We start from the raw sequence: 16,458 nt of genomic DNA on the forward strand, positions 1-16,458 counted from the left end.
TCTTTATGAGTTTTGAATTCAATGAGTTCAGAACCAGGGCTGAATGCATGGGCATGTTGTCAATTTCACTTTGAAAATCTTGTGTGCTCATGATAATATCAGTTACATTGTCAGGGGAGGTGGGGAGGTGGGGGGAAGGGGGAGGGGGAGGGAGGGAGGGGGGTGTTGAATATCGTTCATAAAAAAGTTATGCAGATCTACAACTTTTATGTTACACACAGAAATCACAATAGCGCGATGCATCAAAAGAACAAATCCACAAGGGCCGCGACGAGGGTTCGAACCTACGTCCGAGAGGATCCCAGACGCTGCCTTAATCGACTGAGCTACGACATGGTAAAAGAATTGCAACCGAGAAATCATCCTGATTTACCAACGAATCCTGCAGTCTCTCCAACACAAACCAGTGCAGGCGATGAGTCACAAGAACGTGGCAGAAGTATGTTGACCACCAGACCACACACTAGAAGGTGAAGGGACAACAATGTTTTGGTTCATCCTGGACCATTCTCAAGTCGATTCTCACAATCGACTTGAGAATGGTCCAGGGTGGACCGAAATGTCGTCGTCCCTTCACCTTCTAGTGTGTGGTCTGGTCAACAAACCAGTGTTTTACACAATTCCCCCATACACCCAAGGTAGAACGGCCTATTGACACAGCTCGAGTGCATGGGGGAATTGCATAAAACCCTGGTTTGTCTCTCGGAGAGACTGCAGGATTTGTTGATAAATCAGGGTGATTTCCCAGTTGCAATTCTTTTAACCACGTCGTAGCTCAGTCAATTAAGGCAGCGTCTGGGATCCTCTTGGACGCAGGTTCGAAACCTTGTCACGGCCCTTGTGGATTTGTTAACTTTTACGTTATTTATTGTTGTGCTAAACATACCCCTCATATTAGTCTTTTAATATTTCACTAATTTCCTTGTCATCCTCTGTGTATGAACCTTCCATTATAAGTAGAGGTCCAATATTGGTGGAGGTTTTTGATTATGATTTTACATGTGAAAAATATTTGAGATGTCTTTATCTCTTGAATAGCTTTCTGTTCCAATTTCATTTCCTCAGAATGATTTGACTGCTTTTGTGTATGCCATATTTCTTTGATTTCCCAGTTCAGATTTATTTTCCTTTATGGGGTTCGTGTCTACATAAGGATTCCCATAATTGTTGTCCCTTCTTTAGTAGAGCCATCCGAGTTCTTTTTCTAGTGTGTTCCTCGTTCTTTCCTTCCGCAGAAGCAAACGCTTCATGCAGATTTTGTATAGTGTACTTTGGCAGTCGATTGTTGACCAGACCACACACTAGAAATTGAAGGGACGACGACGTTTCGGTCCGTCCTGGACCATTCTCAAGTCGATTGTCAATCGACTTGATTCTCAAGTCGATTGTCAATCGACTTGATTCTCAAGTCGATGACAATCGACTTGAGAATGGTCCAGGACGGACCGAAACGTCGTCGTCCCTTCAATTTCTAGTGTGTGGTCTGGTCAACATACTTCAGCCACGTTATTGTGACTCATCGCCTGCATTTGGCAGTCAATTGTTCAATTCTTTGCACGAGTTTTGTTATTTAACCTTTGGACGGTGAAGCTATTAAAAGCCGACAACACTGCTGTGCGCAAGAAAACAAAATTCTAAACATTTTTTCGTTTGAGGGTTATTCAAATGTGTTCCATGGTCACGGGGTAAAAATAAAAAAAAATCTATGTGACATTTTGACTGTTATGATAAGGAAGTCTGGAAAGATACAGGTGCTGAGAGTACACAGTCTGCTCCAGCCGAGCAAGAAGGCAGAAGTTGCCCAAAGATATTATTACCTAATTATAATAATTCAATGTCTCTGGGTTTTTTGCAGTAATATTATTCAGTAATGTGATACATTTATATAATAAAATGTCTGAACCATCGCTATACTCAATAATATGATGTGCATATTAGTGATTCAATTATTATATTCATTAAACAATAAAACAATGTTTTTTGCTGTTATCACATAATACACACACGTTATATATAACTATCTAAATTTTTGTTGACCATAACGAACTAATCTGGTATGGTGTGTCCAAACAGCATAGCAGCACCACACACTGTATGACAAGTAACACGCCAGCCAGCCAGCAGACGTCGCCTTGTTCAGCAAAAATCCTCCTCCCAACATACTGTTTTTGCTGTTATTACACTATATACAAACACATTATATATATATATATATAACTATCTACATTTTTGTGCACCTTAACAAACCACTAAGCTGGTATGGTGTGTCCAAACAGCATAGTGCCACCACACACCATCCAGCAGACGATGTGACTTCACGCTGCAAGAATCCTTCTCCCAACATACTACGCACATCACATACTCCTGATAATGTTGCTATTATCAGACTCCTGGTCCCTAAGTACTGTAAATTAATAATTTTCCCAAGTTTATTTTGTAAAGGAACATGAGAAGTTGTCTCAAGATTCTTAGATTGACCAAACAATGGCAGTGTGCTTGTGGCTACCTGCCTAGTTCTGTCAACATCTTGAACAGCATTGTGTTCACTGATATCTGAACATTGTACACAGTCTTTATCACACTCGGGTTCTTCTGTAATACTATCATCGCTAAATAATACCAGTTACATATATATCTTGACATTTTCAGGCGATGTTGTGGTCACAAGCTGAACAGCAGTGCTGTAAGCTCATGCTGCATGCACCAGCCTTGGTTGCTCACTCAGTACTGAGGCTCTCACACCCGGGAATGTTGCCCAAAATTATTTTAAAAAAATAGGGTCTGTTTACTGGAGCCCTGAGGATGCTGATGTGAACCCCATGTAGCCACGGGACTTTTAAATCTTATACAATACTCTAAAACCCACTCACTATCAGTACACCCTAGGACCAAGAAAGCTCACTAACACAATACCTCGAAACCTAGACATATGACACCCACTCACTACCAGTACACCCCGATACCAAGAACTACGATGTCTACTCACTACCACAATACCCCCGAGACCTAGACATACGACACCCACTTGCTACCACTACACCCTGAGGAGAATTGGGAGTGAAACAGTCATCTACTGATTTCTCATGGGTTGTACAAAGTCAAATCTGGACCCCCAATTTGCAGTTGACAAATGCACAATTATGCAATTAATTCTTATTTACCAACCAACAAATCATTACAAGGACACATGTGGTTGGAGTAATTTACAATATTCAATCAGATTTTCTGAATGGTAGAAAAAACAAAATGTAAATTGAGGTTTCAGATAGGTCCTTTTAAAACTAACAAGAAACCAGTACACGATCTGGTTTTAATTGGTAATCTTCTCGTTGCATAGTAGCAGCATGTAGGTCTGCCAAATCTTGGGTCCAGGGTCAAGTCCCTGCAATTTTAAAAATGTTATTACTCTACATTGTGATTTTCGGGTTGATAGTTATACTCTCGGGTGACACCTGTGTGATTTTATCTCTGATAATCATTATTTATATTTCATTACCAGTAGAAAGCAGTATTATATTAGCAAAAATATTCTGTATCCTCACTTTGATTGTACTTTTATTTAATTAAATCTACTTCGTGTAGTCAATAGAAAAACTAGTTTCTCATGCAAAGCCAAACAAAAAAAAATTATTTATTTTAATAAATCAGGGAAATAATTAAAAAGGCAAGAGGGCTAATGCCGAGGCCACAGTTGAAGGAACACTTACGAAAGATAGCACAAAGCATTACTTGAAATGTATTTATTCATACCACTGTCATACATCATGGTAAAAACAATTGTTGTACATATACAAATGCCCTATCACTCTACAATCCATCCGTCTCTTCAACACTGTCATGCACAGTTCAACAGCAAGCACTTGAGTAAGTAATACAAGAGCACACACAAACTACATGAATGCAACCCACTATGTTACAAATGCTGTATACATGAGTTTGACGACAATTGAAATCTGATGGAACATTTGGATGAGAACCTAACCTAAATAAAAAATACAGCAGAAATGACGTTTTCTTTCACTTTATATACAACACAAAAGGCAACGAATATTTACAAAAAAGTATGCAGTCCAAAGACACTCTCTATGTGATATATTAAATATCTTCATCTTTAACCTGCCATCAATAGCTACATCAATTGTATTTCAAAACCATAAAATACAAAGGTGCTTACAAGGAGCAGTGAAGTTCCTATCAGTGCATAATATTCAGTGCAGCTTACATGAAGAATGGTCTTGAAAGAGGTTTCTGAACTGAAAGACGGCTTTTCTGAAGTCCAGGTGGAACATTCTTGATACTACAATAACCTATAGTTGTTAATTGCTATCAAGTGATTTCCAGAAGTATTGAATGGCTATTGGTTCCTTGGGGTTCAAATAACAAGTGGTTTCCCTGTAAGGGGGAGAGCAAAATGTAAGATTATCTAACTAGGGAAAGATATCTACTCACCATGTGACATTATGAGTTAATAGTCAGTAAAAGAGATCCAATATGGCACATTTCCTTGGGCTGAGAGAGGAAAGGTGCACAATTGAACGACTGTGTATCGGTTATACTACATCACTGTCACACACTGAGCTACATACATCAACATTAAAGAAACATCTAAAACTGATAGTAGGAAGACTTGAGCCCAAGAACTGAGTGGCCCCTCTTACATTAGCCCTCGTGCCCATAAGACTGATAGTAGGAAGACTTGAGCCCAAGAACTGAGTGGCCCCTCTTACATTAGCCCTCGTGCCCATAAGACTGATAGTAGGAAGACTTGAGCCCAAGAACTGAGTGGCCCCTCTTACATTAGCCCTCGTGCCCATAAGACTGATAGTAGGAAGACTTGAGCCCAAGAACTGAGTGGCCCCTCTTACATTAGCCCTCGTGCCCATAACATTTACTAATACCAACAAAGTAAAATATGATTTCATTTCTCTTGGTATGAATAAAACAGAAACCTACAAGCAATAAAAGCTATTAATACCAAAATCTACATATAAATAAGATAGAAGCAAATCAAGTTAGCCAGTCTAATAGGAAAGCAAAACTCTCACAACAGATGAAAGAAGATTAGACAAAAATATCTAAATAATCAACAGGTTGCAAAGACTGGGGAAATGAGGCAAGTGGTTATAAGCATGTAATAATAGTCATGAAGGTGGTGGTGGTGGTGGTGGTGGTGGTGGTGGTGGGCGAGTGGTGGTGGTGGTGGTGGGCGAGTGGTGGTGGTGGTGGTGGGCGAGTGGTGGTGGTGGTGGTGGGCGAGTGGTGGTGGTGGTGGTGGGCGAGTGGTGGTGGTGGTGGTGGTGGTGGTGGTGGTGGTGGTGGTGGGCGAGTGGTGGTGGTGGTGGTGGGCGAGTGGTGGTGGTGGTGGTGGGCGAGTGGTGGTGGTGGTGGTGGTGGTGGTGGTGGGCGAGTGGTGGTGGTGGTGGTGGTGGTGGTGGTGGTGGTGGTGGTGGTGGTGGTGGTGGTGGTGGTGATGGTGGGCGAGTGGTGGTGGTGGTGGTGGGCGAGTGGTGGTGGTGGTGGTGGTGGTGGTGGTGGTGGGTGAGTGGTGGTGGTGGTGGTGGGCGAGTGGTGGTGGTGATGGTGGGCGAGTGGTGGTGGTGGGCGAGTGGTGGTGGTGGGCGAGTGGTGGTGGTGGTGGTGGGCGAGTGGTGGTGGTGATGGTGGGCGAGTGGTGGTGGTGATGGTGGGCGAGTGGTGGTGGTGATGGTGGGCGAGTGGTGGTGGTGATGGTGGGCGAGTGGTGGTGGTGATGGTGGGCGAGTGGTGGTGGTTGAGTACTCACCTAATTGTACTTGCCTAATTGTGCTTGCGGGGGTTGAGCTTTGGCTCTTTGGTCTCGCCTCTCAACTGTCAATCAACTGGTGTACAGATTCCTGAGCCTACTGGGCTCTATCATATCTACATTATAAACTGTGTATGGAGTCAGCCTCCACCACATCACTGCCTAGTGCATTCCATTTATTAACTACTCTGACACTGAAAAAATTCTTTCTAACGTCACTGTGGCTCATCTGGGTACTAAGTTTCCACCTGTGTCCCCTTGTTCGTGTCCCACCCGTGCTGAAGAGTTTGTCTTTGTCCGACCTTAATCTCAAGATAACCCTGTCAATTCCCTTGAGAATTTTGTAGGTGGTTATCATGTCTCCCCTTACTCTTCTGTTTTCCAGGGATGTGAGGTTCAGCTCCTTTAGCCTTTCCTCGTAACTCAATCCTCTCAGTTCCGGGACTGAGTGGTGGTGGTTGAGTGGTGGTGGTTGAGTGGTGGTGGTTGAGTGGTGGTGGTTGAGTGGTGGTGGTTGAGTGGTGGTGGTTGAGTGGTGGTGGTTGAGTGGTGGTTGGTGGGTGAGTGGTGGTGGTGGTGGGTGAGTGGTGGTGGTGGTGGTTGAGTGGTGGTGGTTGAGTGGTGGTGGTTGAGTGGTGGTGGTTGAGTGGTGGTGGTTGAGTGGTGGTTGGTGGGTGAGTGGTGGTGGTGGTGGGTGAGTGGTGGTGGTGGTGGTTGAGTGGTGGTGGTTGAGTGGTGGTGGTTGAGTGGTGGTGGTTGAGTGGTGGTGGTTGAGTGGTGGTGGTTGAGTGGTGGTGGTTGAGTGGTGGTGGGCGGTTGTTGGTTGGTGGGTGAGTGGTGGTGGTGGTGGGTGAGTGGTGGTGGGTGAGTGGTGGTGGGTGAGTGGTGGTGGTGGTGGTGGGTGAGTGGTGGTGGTGGTGGTGGTGGGTGAGTGGTGGTGGTGGTGGTGGTGGGTGAGTGGTGGTGGTGGTGGTGGTGGTGGGTGAGTGGTGGTGGTGGTGGTGGTGGTGGGTGAGTGGTGGTGGTGGGTGAGTGGTGGTGGTGGGTGAGTGGTGGTGGTGGGTGAGTGGTGGTGGTGGTGGGTGAGTGGTGGTGGTGGTGGGTGAGTGGTGGTGGTGGTGGTGGTGGTGGTGGTGGTGGGTGAGTGGTGGTGGTGGTGGTGGGTGAGTGGTGGTGGTGGTGGTGGGTGAGTGGTGGTGGTGGGTGAGTGGTGGTGGTGGTGAGTGAGTGGTGAGTGAGTGGTGATGGTGGTGGGTGAGTGGTGGTGATACCTGGTTGATGGGGTTCTGGGAGTTGTTCTACTCCCCAAACCCGGCCTGAGGCCAGGCTCGACTTGTGAGAGTCTGGTCCACCAAGCTGTTGCAATATATATACAATATGATGTATGTATGCAATATATAATATATTGCATATCAAGGAGGTATCAAGCAGGTATCAAGGAGGTATCAAGGAGGTATAGCGGCCCACAGGGCCGCTATACCTCCTTGATACCCGCTTGATGGGGTTCTGGGAGTTCTTCTACTCCCCAAGCCCAGCCTGAGGCCAGGCTTGACTTTTGAGTGTTTGGTCCACCAGGCTGTTGCTTGGAGCGGCCCGCAGGCCCACATACCCCCCACAGCCCGGTCGGTCCGGAACTTCTTATAGAAAACAGTCTAGTTTTTTCTTGAAGATGTCCACGGTTGTTCTGGCAATATTTCTTATGTTCGCTGGGAGGATATTGAACAACCGTGGACCTCTGATGCGTATACAGTGTTCTATGATTGTGCCTATGGCACCTCAGCTCTTCACTGGTTCTATTCAGCATTTTCTTCCATATTGTTCACACCAGTACGTTGTTATTTTACTGCGTAGATTAGGGACCTGGCCCTCCAGTATTTTCCATGTGTATATTATTTGGTATATCTTTCGTCTCCATTCTAGTGAGTACATTTGGAGAGCTTTGAGACGATCCCAATAATTTAGATGCTTTATCGCGTTTATGCATGCCATACATGTTCTCTGTATTCCCTCTATTTCAGCAACCTCTCCTGCTCTGAAGGAGGAAATGAGTACCGAGTAGTACTCGAGATGTGACAGCACAAGTGATTTGAAGAGAACCACCATTGTGATGGGATCCCTGGATTTGAAAGTTGTCGTAATCCATTCTATCATTTTTCTGGCTAACGCAATATTTGCTTGGTTATGCTCCCTAAATGTTAGATCATCGGACATCATTATTCCAAAATCCTTTACATGCTGTTTTCCTACTGTGGGCAGATTCGATTGTGTTTTCTACCCTGTATTATATTTCAGACCCTCATTTTTGTCATACCTGAGTACTTGGAATTTATCACTGTTAAACATCATTTTATTTTCTGCTGCCCAATCGAAAACTTTGTTGATATCCGCTTGTAATTTTTCACTATCTTCAGCAGCGGTAATTTTCATGTTAATTTTTGTCATTTGCAAAGGATGACACGAAGCTGTGACTTGTATTTTTGTCTATATCCGATATGAGAATAAGGAACAGCAGTGGTGCTGTTCCTTATTGGTGGTGGTGGTGGCGGCGGTGGTGGTGGGTGAGTGGTGGTGGTGGTGGGTGAGTGGTGGTGGGTGAGTGGTGGTGGGTGAGTGGTGGTGGGTGAGTGGTGGTGGTGGTGGTGGTGGTGGGCGAGTGGCGGTGGTGGTGGGCGAGTGGCGGTGGTGGTGGGTGAGTGGCGGTGGTGGTGGGTGAGTGGCGGTGGTGCTGGGTGAGTGGCGGTGGTGGTGGGTGGGTGAGTGGCGGTGGTGGTGGGTGGGTGAGTGGCGGTGGTGGTGGGTGGGTGAGTGGCGGTGGTGGTGGGTGGGTGAGTGGCGGTGGTGGTGGGTGGGTGAGTGGCGGTGGTGGTGGGTGGGTGAGTGGCGGTGGTGGTGGTGGGCGAGTGTCGGTGGTGGGTGGGTGAGTGGCGGTGGTGGTGGGTGAGTGGCGGTGGTGGTGGGTGAGTGGCGGTGGTGGTGGGTGAGTGGCGGTGGTGGTGGGTGGGTGAGTGGCGGTGGTGGTGGGTGAGTGGCGGCGGTGGTGGTGGGTGAGTGGCGGCGGTGGTGGTGGGTGAGTGGCGGTGGTGGTGGGTGGGTGAGTGGCGGTGGTGGTGGGTGGGTGGGTGAGTGGCGGTGGTGGTGGTGGGTGAGTGAGTGGCGGTGGTGGTGGGTGAGTGAGTGGCAGTGGTGGTGGGTGAGTGAGTGGCGGTGGTGGTGGGTGAGTGAGCGAGTGAGTGGTGGTGGTGGTGGTGGTGGGTGAGTGAGTGGCGGTGGTGGTGGGTGAGTGGCGGTGGTGGTGGGTGAGTGGCGGTGGGCGAGTGGCGGTGGTGGTGGGTGAGTGGCGGTGGGCGAGTGGCGGTGGTGGTGGGTGAGTGGCGGTGGTAGTGGGTGAGTGGCGGTGGTAGTGGGTGAGTGGCGGTGGTGGTGGTGGTGGGTGAGTGGCGGTGGGCAAGTGGCGGTGGTGGTGGTGGGTGAGTGGCGGTGGTGGTGGTAGGTGAGTGGCGGTGGTGGTGGTAGGTGAGTGGTGGTAGGTGAGTGGCGGTGGTGGAGAGTGGTGGTGGTGGTGGGTGAGTGGCGGTGGTGGTGGTAGGTGAGTGGCGGTGGTGGTGGTAGGTGAGTGGTGGTAGGTGAGTGGCGGTGGTGGAGAGTGGTGGTGGAGAGTGGTGGTGGTGGAGAGTGGTGGTGGTGGAGTGTAGGACTGGTAGTGGTGGTGGAGTGGAATGGAGTGGAGTGGATTGGTAGCGGTGGTGGATTGGTAGCAGTGGTGGCAGTGGTGGCGGCAGTGATGATGGTGATTGTGAACTACAATTTTATTAGAAGTGATACAGCAATCCCTTAATCAAGACAGCCAGTCCAATTGGTGATTGGCCGTGACTTGGGAACCCACGAGGACTGAAGCACCACTGGCCTCAGGGGCTCTAGGTCACACAAGGAGGGTGTATGATGACCGGGAATTGATAGGGCAGAGCCAGTTGGTGGGGTTGGCAACTCACCCGCTGTTGGGGAGGGCAAAACACCCCCGACGGTTGTGTCGTGCCGTATCCGAGACGTGGCACCGGTGGCTTGGGGTTTGTGGGTCTGACGATCTCTTCGTTCTACCTCATTTTCTTGATTTCGTGAACCACCCTGTTAAAATATACATATTAGAGGTGTACCAATATCATTATTTTGACTGTAGTGTCTTAGCAATACTGATACACTACTTTAATATAGTACAGCACTATACAAATGTAAATTCTATTACCAATACATTATATAACAATTTTAAATTGCTAGAAATTATTAACATAATGCTTCTTGTGGTCCGAGGGCTTTGTAAGCCATAACATAATAAAATATTAATAATCCACTTATTATAATATAGAGCCTGCATTCCTGCAGAATCCACTAACCCAAACTTATGTTTAATGGATTTACCAACACTACTTACTGAGTAGTAACTCTCAAATAACAACAATTCACAGCTGATAGCTATTCAGTCTTGGAGTGGTTCATATGACCCTGACAAACCATAGCAAGTCTGGAGGCCCTTACTAAAGCCTGTCCAAGTTTTATGTACTTGCTTGGGGGTTATATGTAAACCTTGAAGTGGGTCAGTAGGGGCTTCAGACTTCCAGTGGAAGTCTGAAGACTTCCTAGAATCCCGTTGTTTAACTTTTACCAAGTGAGAGTGGGACAGTGGTAGAGGTAGCGGCTGGGAGTTCCTTGGTTGTGGGGTTCAAGTCACCTTGGGTCTCCAGTAGATTTTCTTATTATTATTATTATTATTATTATTATTATTATTATTATTATTATTAATTATAACAATGAGAATTCACAATATCATTTGTTTTTAGTGACAGTCAAATAATTTAAATATTGCTGAATAATGCCCAGGCTCAGCCAACTTGCACCAACACTTTAATTAACCTTGGATAATGTTACGTTAAGATATATGGCATTATATCCTAATACTTTACAAACTCATTATGATTTTTCAACTTGGATTCCACAGAGCAGAAAAAGTTCTTAAACGCATGGGACAAATTCTTACTGAAGTGACCATACGAGTCAAATACTCATACTCCGCCCAGGTAAAACAGAAACAAGCAACACTTAGTGGGCCAGCCAGAGGCTTAGGGGCCCGTGCAGAAATATTTCCTGGAGAGAACAAAAAAAAAAAAAAAAAAAAAAAAAAAAAAAAAAAAAAAAAAAAAAAAAAAAAAAAAAAAAAATACTGCTTGTCTTAACCAAATAACAGATCAAGACATCATCTGCACAACTAACAAGCCATACACCAAGGCTATGTTAGATGAAGTTTTACTTCACTTCACATGAAGTTTCCCTTTCACTTCAAAGAGCCGGTGGCTGAGCGGACAGCATCCTGGACACATGATCCTGTGGTCCCAGGTTTGATTCCAGGCACCGGCGAGAAACAATGAGCAGAGTTTCTTTCACCCTGAAGCTCCCGTTACCTAGCAGTAAATAGGTACCTGGGAGTTAGTCAGCTGTTACAGGCTGCTTCCTGGGGTGTGTGTGGTGTGGGGGAGAAAAAGAAAAGAAAAAAAAAATAGTAACAGTTGAGAGGCAGGCCGAAAGAGCAGAGCTCAACCCCTGCAAGCACAATTAGGTGAATACAACTAGGTGAATACAGTACTTGTTTCATCTGATGAAGCTGAGGAAGTAGCAGAGGATACCTAGGGGAAAAGTTGACTTGAGAATTTAAAGACAATCAGTAAGTGGTCCACAACATCTGGGCTCAAGTGAGGTTAAGCAATCTAATTTGAAGAATGTTTGCAAGAAAATCCTAGCAGTTCCCGACGATGAGGCTGAAGATTAAACTTTTAGGGAATTTGCTCACAAGAGCCATGATATTTTAAAGATGGGCAGAATATAACAGACTGGTCAATAGGGGATGCCTATGACCCAGGTCATGGTACGATGATTAAAGGTGGAGTTGTGCTCATCATTTTTGACAATGTGGTGAGAAGCGAGGGGGGGAGGATGTTCCATCACAGACTATAAAATACACTTTCCTCTCATGGAAAATAATGGTCAAGATGTTGTAAATTTAATATCACTACTTCAAGTAGAATTAGGAAGGAAAGGGAATTATCGGGAGAAAGCGCTGAGCCATTACGACTATATAGCACTTGGAAGGTGTCAGGATAAGGATTTGCGATGGTACGGGGGAAAGGAATGGTGCCCAACCACTTGGATGGTCAGGGATTGAACGCAGACCTGCATGAAGAGAGACCATCGCTCTACCGTCCAGGGCTGTAGAGTAAGGAGCTGATCATCAAAAGTGCCAATAAAAAAGGGAGACAAGTCAAAATACAGTATACCTATTTCATCAAGATTTGAAAGTCATGGACCTTCAACCAGCAAAAGATCATGATCTAACATTCAAAACAGAGTTGCCATTCAACTGTAAAGTATTTTTAGGATAAGTAAGGTAATATAAAAGGGAATTAAGCTGCTAACATACACGCTAACATACACGCGTGTTACCCGGGAGCGTGCACGAGCGATAAAATGTGTACACTCTTCTCACTTTTGTCACCTCAATCCCCGTCCTAGGGCTTTCATTTTGGCATCATTGTGTTCGCAATAGAATTCCCAACAAGAGAATATGCATATACAGTAAAGTAAAAAACAGCAGCACGCTCCACCCGCTGACAAGATGGAAGTGGCCCAGAAAGAGAGCACCAAGGCGCCTCTCAATACATTAGAGCGTGCGGAAAATACTGAAAAGTGTATACTCTTTTCCACTTTGTCATCTCATTTCTCATCCTAGGTTTTTCAATTTGGTATCAATGTGTTTGCAATAGAATTCTCTACAAGACTAAATGCACATAAAGCCAAAATGCCCGGCGAGAAAGTAAGAGCGTATTACCCAGAACCGCGCAAGAGCAATAAAATTTTTAGCAGTCTCCGTGGTGTAGTGGTAAGACACTCGCCTGGCGTTCCGCGAGCGCTATGTCATGGGTTCGTATCCTGGCCGGGGAGGATTTACTGGGCGCAAATCCTTAACTGTAGCCTCTGTTTAACGCAACAGTAAAATGTGTACTTGGATGAAAAAACGATTCTTCGCGGCAGGGGATCGTATTCCAGGGACCATAGGATTAAGGACTTGCCCGAAACGCTACGCGTACTAGTGGCTGTACAAGAATGTAACAACTCTTGTATATATCTCAAAAAAAAAAAAAAAAAAAAAAAAAAAAAAAAAAAAAAAAAAAAAAAAAAAAAAAAAAAGTGTACACTCTCTTCACTTTGGACATCTCAATTCTCGTCCTAGGTCTTTCATTTTTGTAACATTGTGTTCGCAATAGAATTCCGTACAGGAGTATATGTAAATATGAAGTCCAAAAGCCAGGCGTACCACCCACAGCAAACAGAGAAAGTGACAGAGTAATCCCAGTGAGCGCTAATAAATTGGGTATACTGTACTGTTTTCAACTTTGTTACCTCAATTTTGGTCCTAGGTCTTTCATTTTGGTGTCAATGTATTCACAATGAAATTCTCTACAGGAGTATATGCATACAATATCCAAAACCACGGCGCTCGCCTCCCAAAGCCGCCGCCACAATGCTGCATCGTTACCGGCAATGCGTCTATTAAAAAACGATGCAATGCTGCGTCATTACCGAGTGAAGTGTTAAGTGTAAATGCAGTACTGTGTGTAACAAATCCAGGTGTTGCAACCACCTGGGGCTGAAAACACAAGAAGTGTTGCAAAAAGATAAATGTTTACACGACGTTAGTTCACATAAACATTTATGCCATCTCATCCAAATTAATGTAAGAGATACAAATACAATGCAAGAATCATAATATTTAAAATATCAAAAATGTAAAATAAAACAATCAATTTTGCATGTATAGAGGATATTTTAGCCTTGCGTGATGACCAAACCACACATCAGAAGATGGAGAAACGACAAGTGTCGGTTCAAACTGGACCATTACTAAGTCGTATGTTACCTTCTCTACTCCTTAGCCTTACGTCCTTAAGGAGTAAAGAAGGTAAAGGTAGGAGAGCTGGCAGCTACAATGACTGCCACCTCCCTCCCTCCACTGATTACATAATAAACTCTCCAATATACTTTCATATCTTAAGTAAAAAACATAAGTAATCTTAATTACAGTTTTTAATGCCAGGAGCTATAACTAACAGGAAATGTGCATCATATTATAAGTGAGGAGTGTTGGTCTCTATGTGCGATAGCCAGATAGTGTTTTCAGTCATATCAAAGACCAAATGGTTTATTCTATCCTAAATAATGTAGAATATTGGAGAAATATAATGTTTAACAATGCTCATATTGATAACAAAAATGAGAAAAGATGAAATGTTTAGCAGTGCTAATGTGAGGAAAGTTCTGAAACACACTCACTGCCAACCTTACCCAGCCCCACCAAGTAAGCATTCTGACAGGCTCACCTAATTGAAATCGTCTAGTTGTGCTTGCGGGGGTTTGAGCTTCGGCTCTTAAATCCCACCTCTAAACAGTCAATCAAATGGTGTACAGGTTCTCAAGCCTATTGGGCTCTTTTATATCTACATTTGCAACTGTGTATGGAGTCTGCCTCCACCACATCACTGGCTAATGCATTCCACCTGTTAACTACTCTGCCACTGAAAGAATTCTTTCTAACGTCTCTGTGCCTCATTTGGGAACAAAGTTTCCACCTGCATCCCCTTGCTCATGCACCACCCATGCTAAATAGTTGATATCCTGTCAAGTCCTTTTGAGAATTTTGTAAATAGTAATCACATCTCCTTTAACTCTTCTGTCTACCAATGATGTGAGGTTTAATTCCAGTAGTCATTCCTAATAGCTCATACCTCTCAGCTCGAGGACTAGTCTGGTGGCATAAAGATTCTAAAGGCAACTTTATGTTGCCAGCCTTGCACATGCCACTGATGATATCCTTTGGTTGTTGGCTTCAAGGAGCAGGTCCGGCATAATATCAACCTTCAGATCATTCTCTATTCCCAATTCCTGAAGGTTTTCATCTCCCAATTCGTACCTTGTGTCTGGCCTCCTGCTTCCGACACCAATTTTCAACTGTAAAGTTCAACCGTATTATTGTACTTTACACTTTTAGAGTTTAACTCTATGGTAGTAGTACTGTATTGGACCATTGCTTCAGTTTGACCAGGTCATCTTGTAATCTCTTGCTGTCCTCCTGTCTTAATCTGTTTAATCATTTTACCATCATCAGTAAACACTAAGAGGAACCAGTTTATAACCTCTGGGAGATCATGTATGTATATCAGAAACAAAACAAATATAATTACCAAAGTAATTACCTAAGTGCAGTTACAGGATGAGCTCTACACTCGTGGTGTCCCGTCTTCCCAGCACTCTGTCATATAATGATTTGAAATTACTGACAGTTTTGGCCTCCACCACCTTCTCACCTAACTTGTTCCAACCGTCTACCACTCTGTTTACAAAAGTGAATTTTCGTATATTTCTCCGGCAGCTTTGTTTCGGGAGTTTAAATCTATGACCTCTTGTTCTTGAAGTTCCGGGTCTCAGGAATTCTTCCCTCTCAATTTTTATCAATTCCTGTTACGATATGGTACGCAGTGATCATATCGCCTCTTTTTTTTCTTCTATCTTCTAGTTTTTGCATATTTAATGCCTCTAATCTCTCCTCGTAGCTCTTGTCCTTCAGTTCTCGGAGCCACTTAGTGGCATGTCTTTGCACCTTTTCCAGTTTGTTGATGTGCTTAAGATATGGGCACCATACAACCGCTGCATATTCCAGCTTTGGTCTAATAAAAGTCGTGAACAATTTCTTTAATATTTCTCCATCCATGTATTTAAAAGCAATTCTGAGGTTAGAAAGTGTAGCATAGGCTCCTCGCACAATGTTCTTAATGTGGTCCTCAGTTGAAAGTTTACTATCTAGAACCACCCCTAGATCCCTTTCTTTGTCAGAATTCTTTAAAGATTTCTCACATAATTTATAGGTTGTGTGGGGTCTATGTTCTCCAATTCCACATTCCATAACATGGCATTTATTCACGTTAAATTCCATATGCCAAGTAAGTAATTATCAAAAGAAGGCACCAAACCGGGAAGGCTATGTAGCACCATCAAGTACGCAAAACAATCAGAGGGCGCTAAATATCACCAAGGATGCCAATACGTTCCATTTGCCAAGTGTTGCTCCATATACTTATTTTGTCCAGGTCTTCTTGAAGGGCATGACAATCATCTAGGTTTCTTATCTTCCCTATTATCTTAGCATCATCAGCAAACATGTTCATGTAATTCTGTATTTCCACTGGTAGATCGTTTATGTAGACAATGAACATTACCGGTGCAAGAACTGAACCCTGTGGTACTCCACTCGTAACATTCCTCCAATCCGATACCTTGCCTCTGATTACGGCCCTCAGTTAGGAAATTTTTCATCCATGTTAGTAGCATACCTGTCACTCCTCCAATATGTTCCAGTTTCCAGAACAACCCTCTTATATGGAACTCTGTCGAAAGCCTTTTTTAGGTCCAGATAGATGCAGTCAACCCAACCATCTCTTTCCTGTAAAATCTCTGTGGCTCGAACATAAAAACTGAGTAAGTTTGTTACACAGGATCTTCCAGTTCGAAAACCATACTGTCTGTCTGATATTATATCGTTTTCCTCCAGGTGTTCTACCCATTCAGTTTTAATTATTTTT

The 16,458-nt window shown here is 44.4% G+C and overlaps 1 protein-coding gene across 8 annotated transcripts in view; it reads right to left on the reverse strand.

Moving 5' to 3' along the window:
* Positions 1-16,458, reverse strand: part of dco (discs overgrown) — a 248,872-nt gene that overhangs the window by 58,616 nt on the left and 173,798 nt on the right. For 4 of the 8 annotated variants that reach the window (XR_011223281.1, XM_069307058.1, XM_045758335.2 and 1 more), the window contains one exon: positions 9,772-9,904. Coding sequence is in view for 7 of the 8 variants with exons in the window: in XM_069307058.1 (XP_069163159.1) it covers positions 9,772-9,904 (133 nt within the window). In the remaining variant the exon portion in view is untranslated. Of the gene's footprint in view, positions 1-1,708; positions 3,383-3,724; positions 4,393-9,771; positions 9,905-16,458 lie in introns of those variants that run through there. The other 4 variants (XM_069307060.1, XM_045758337.2, XM_069307059.1 and 1 more) reach the window with 2 other exon arrangements.

The sequence above is a fragment of the Procambarus clarkii genome, chromosome 59, assembly GCF_040958095.1.
Source record: "Procambarus clarkii isolate CNS0578487 chromosome 59, FALCON_Pclarkii_2.0, whole genome shotgun sequence".
NCBI lineage: Eukaryota > Metazoa > Arthropoda > Malacostraca > Decapoda > Cambaridae > Procambarus > Procambarus clarkii.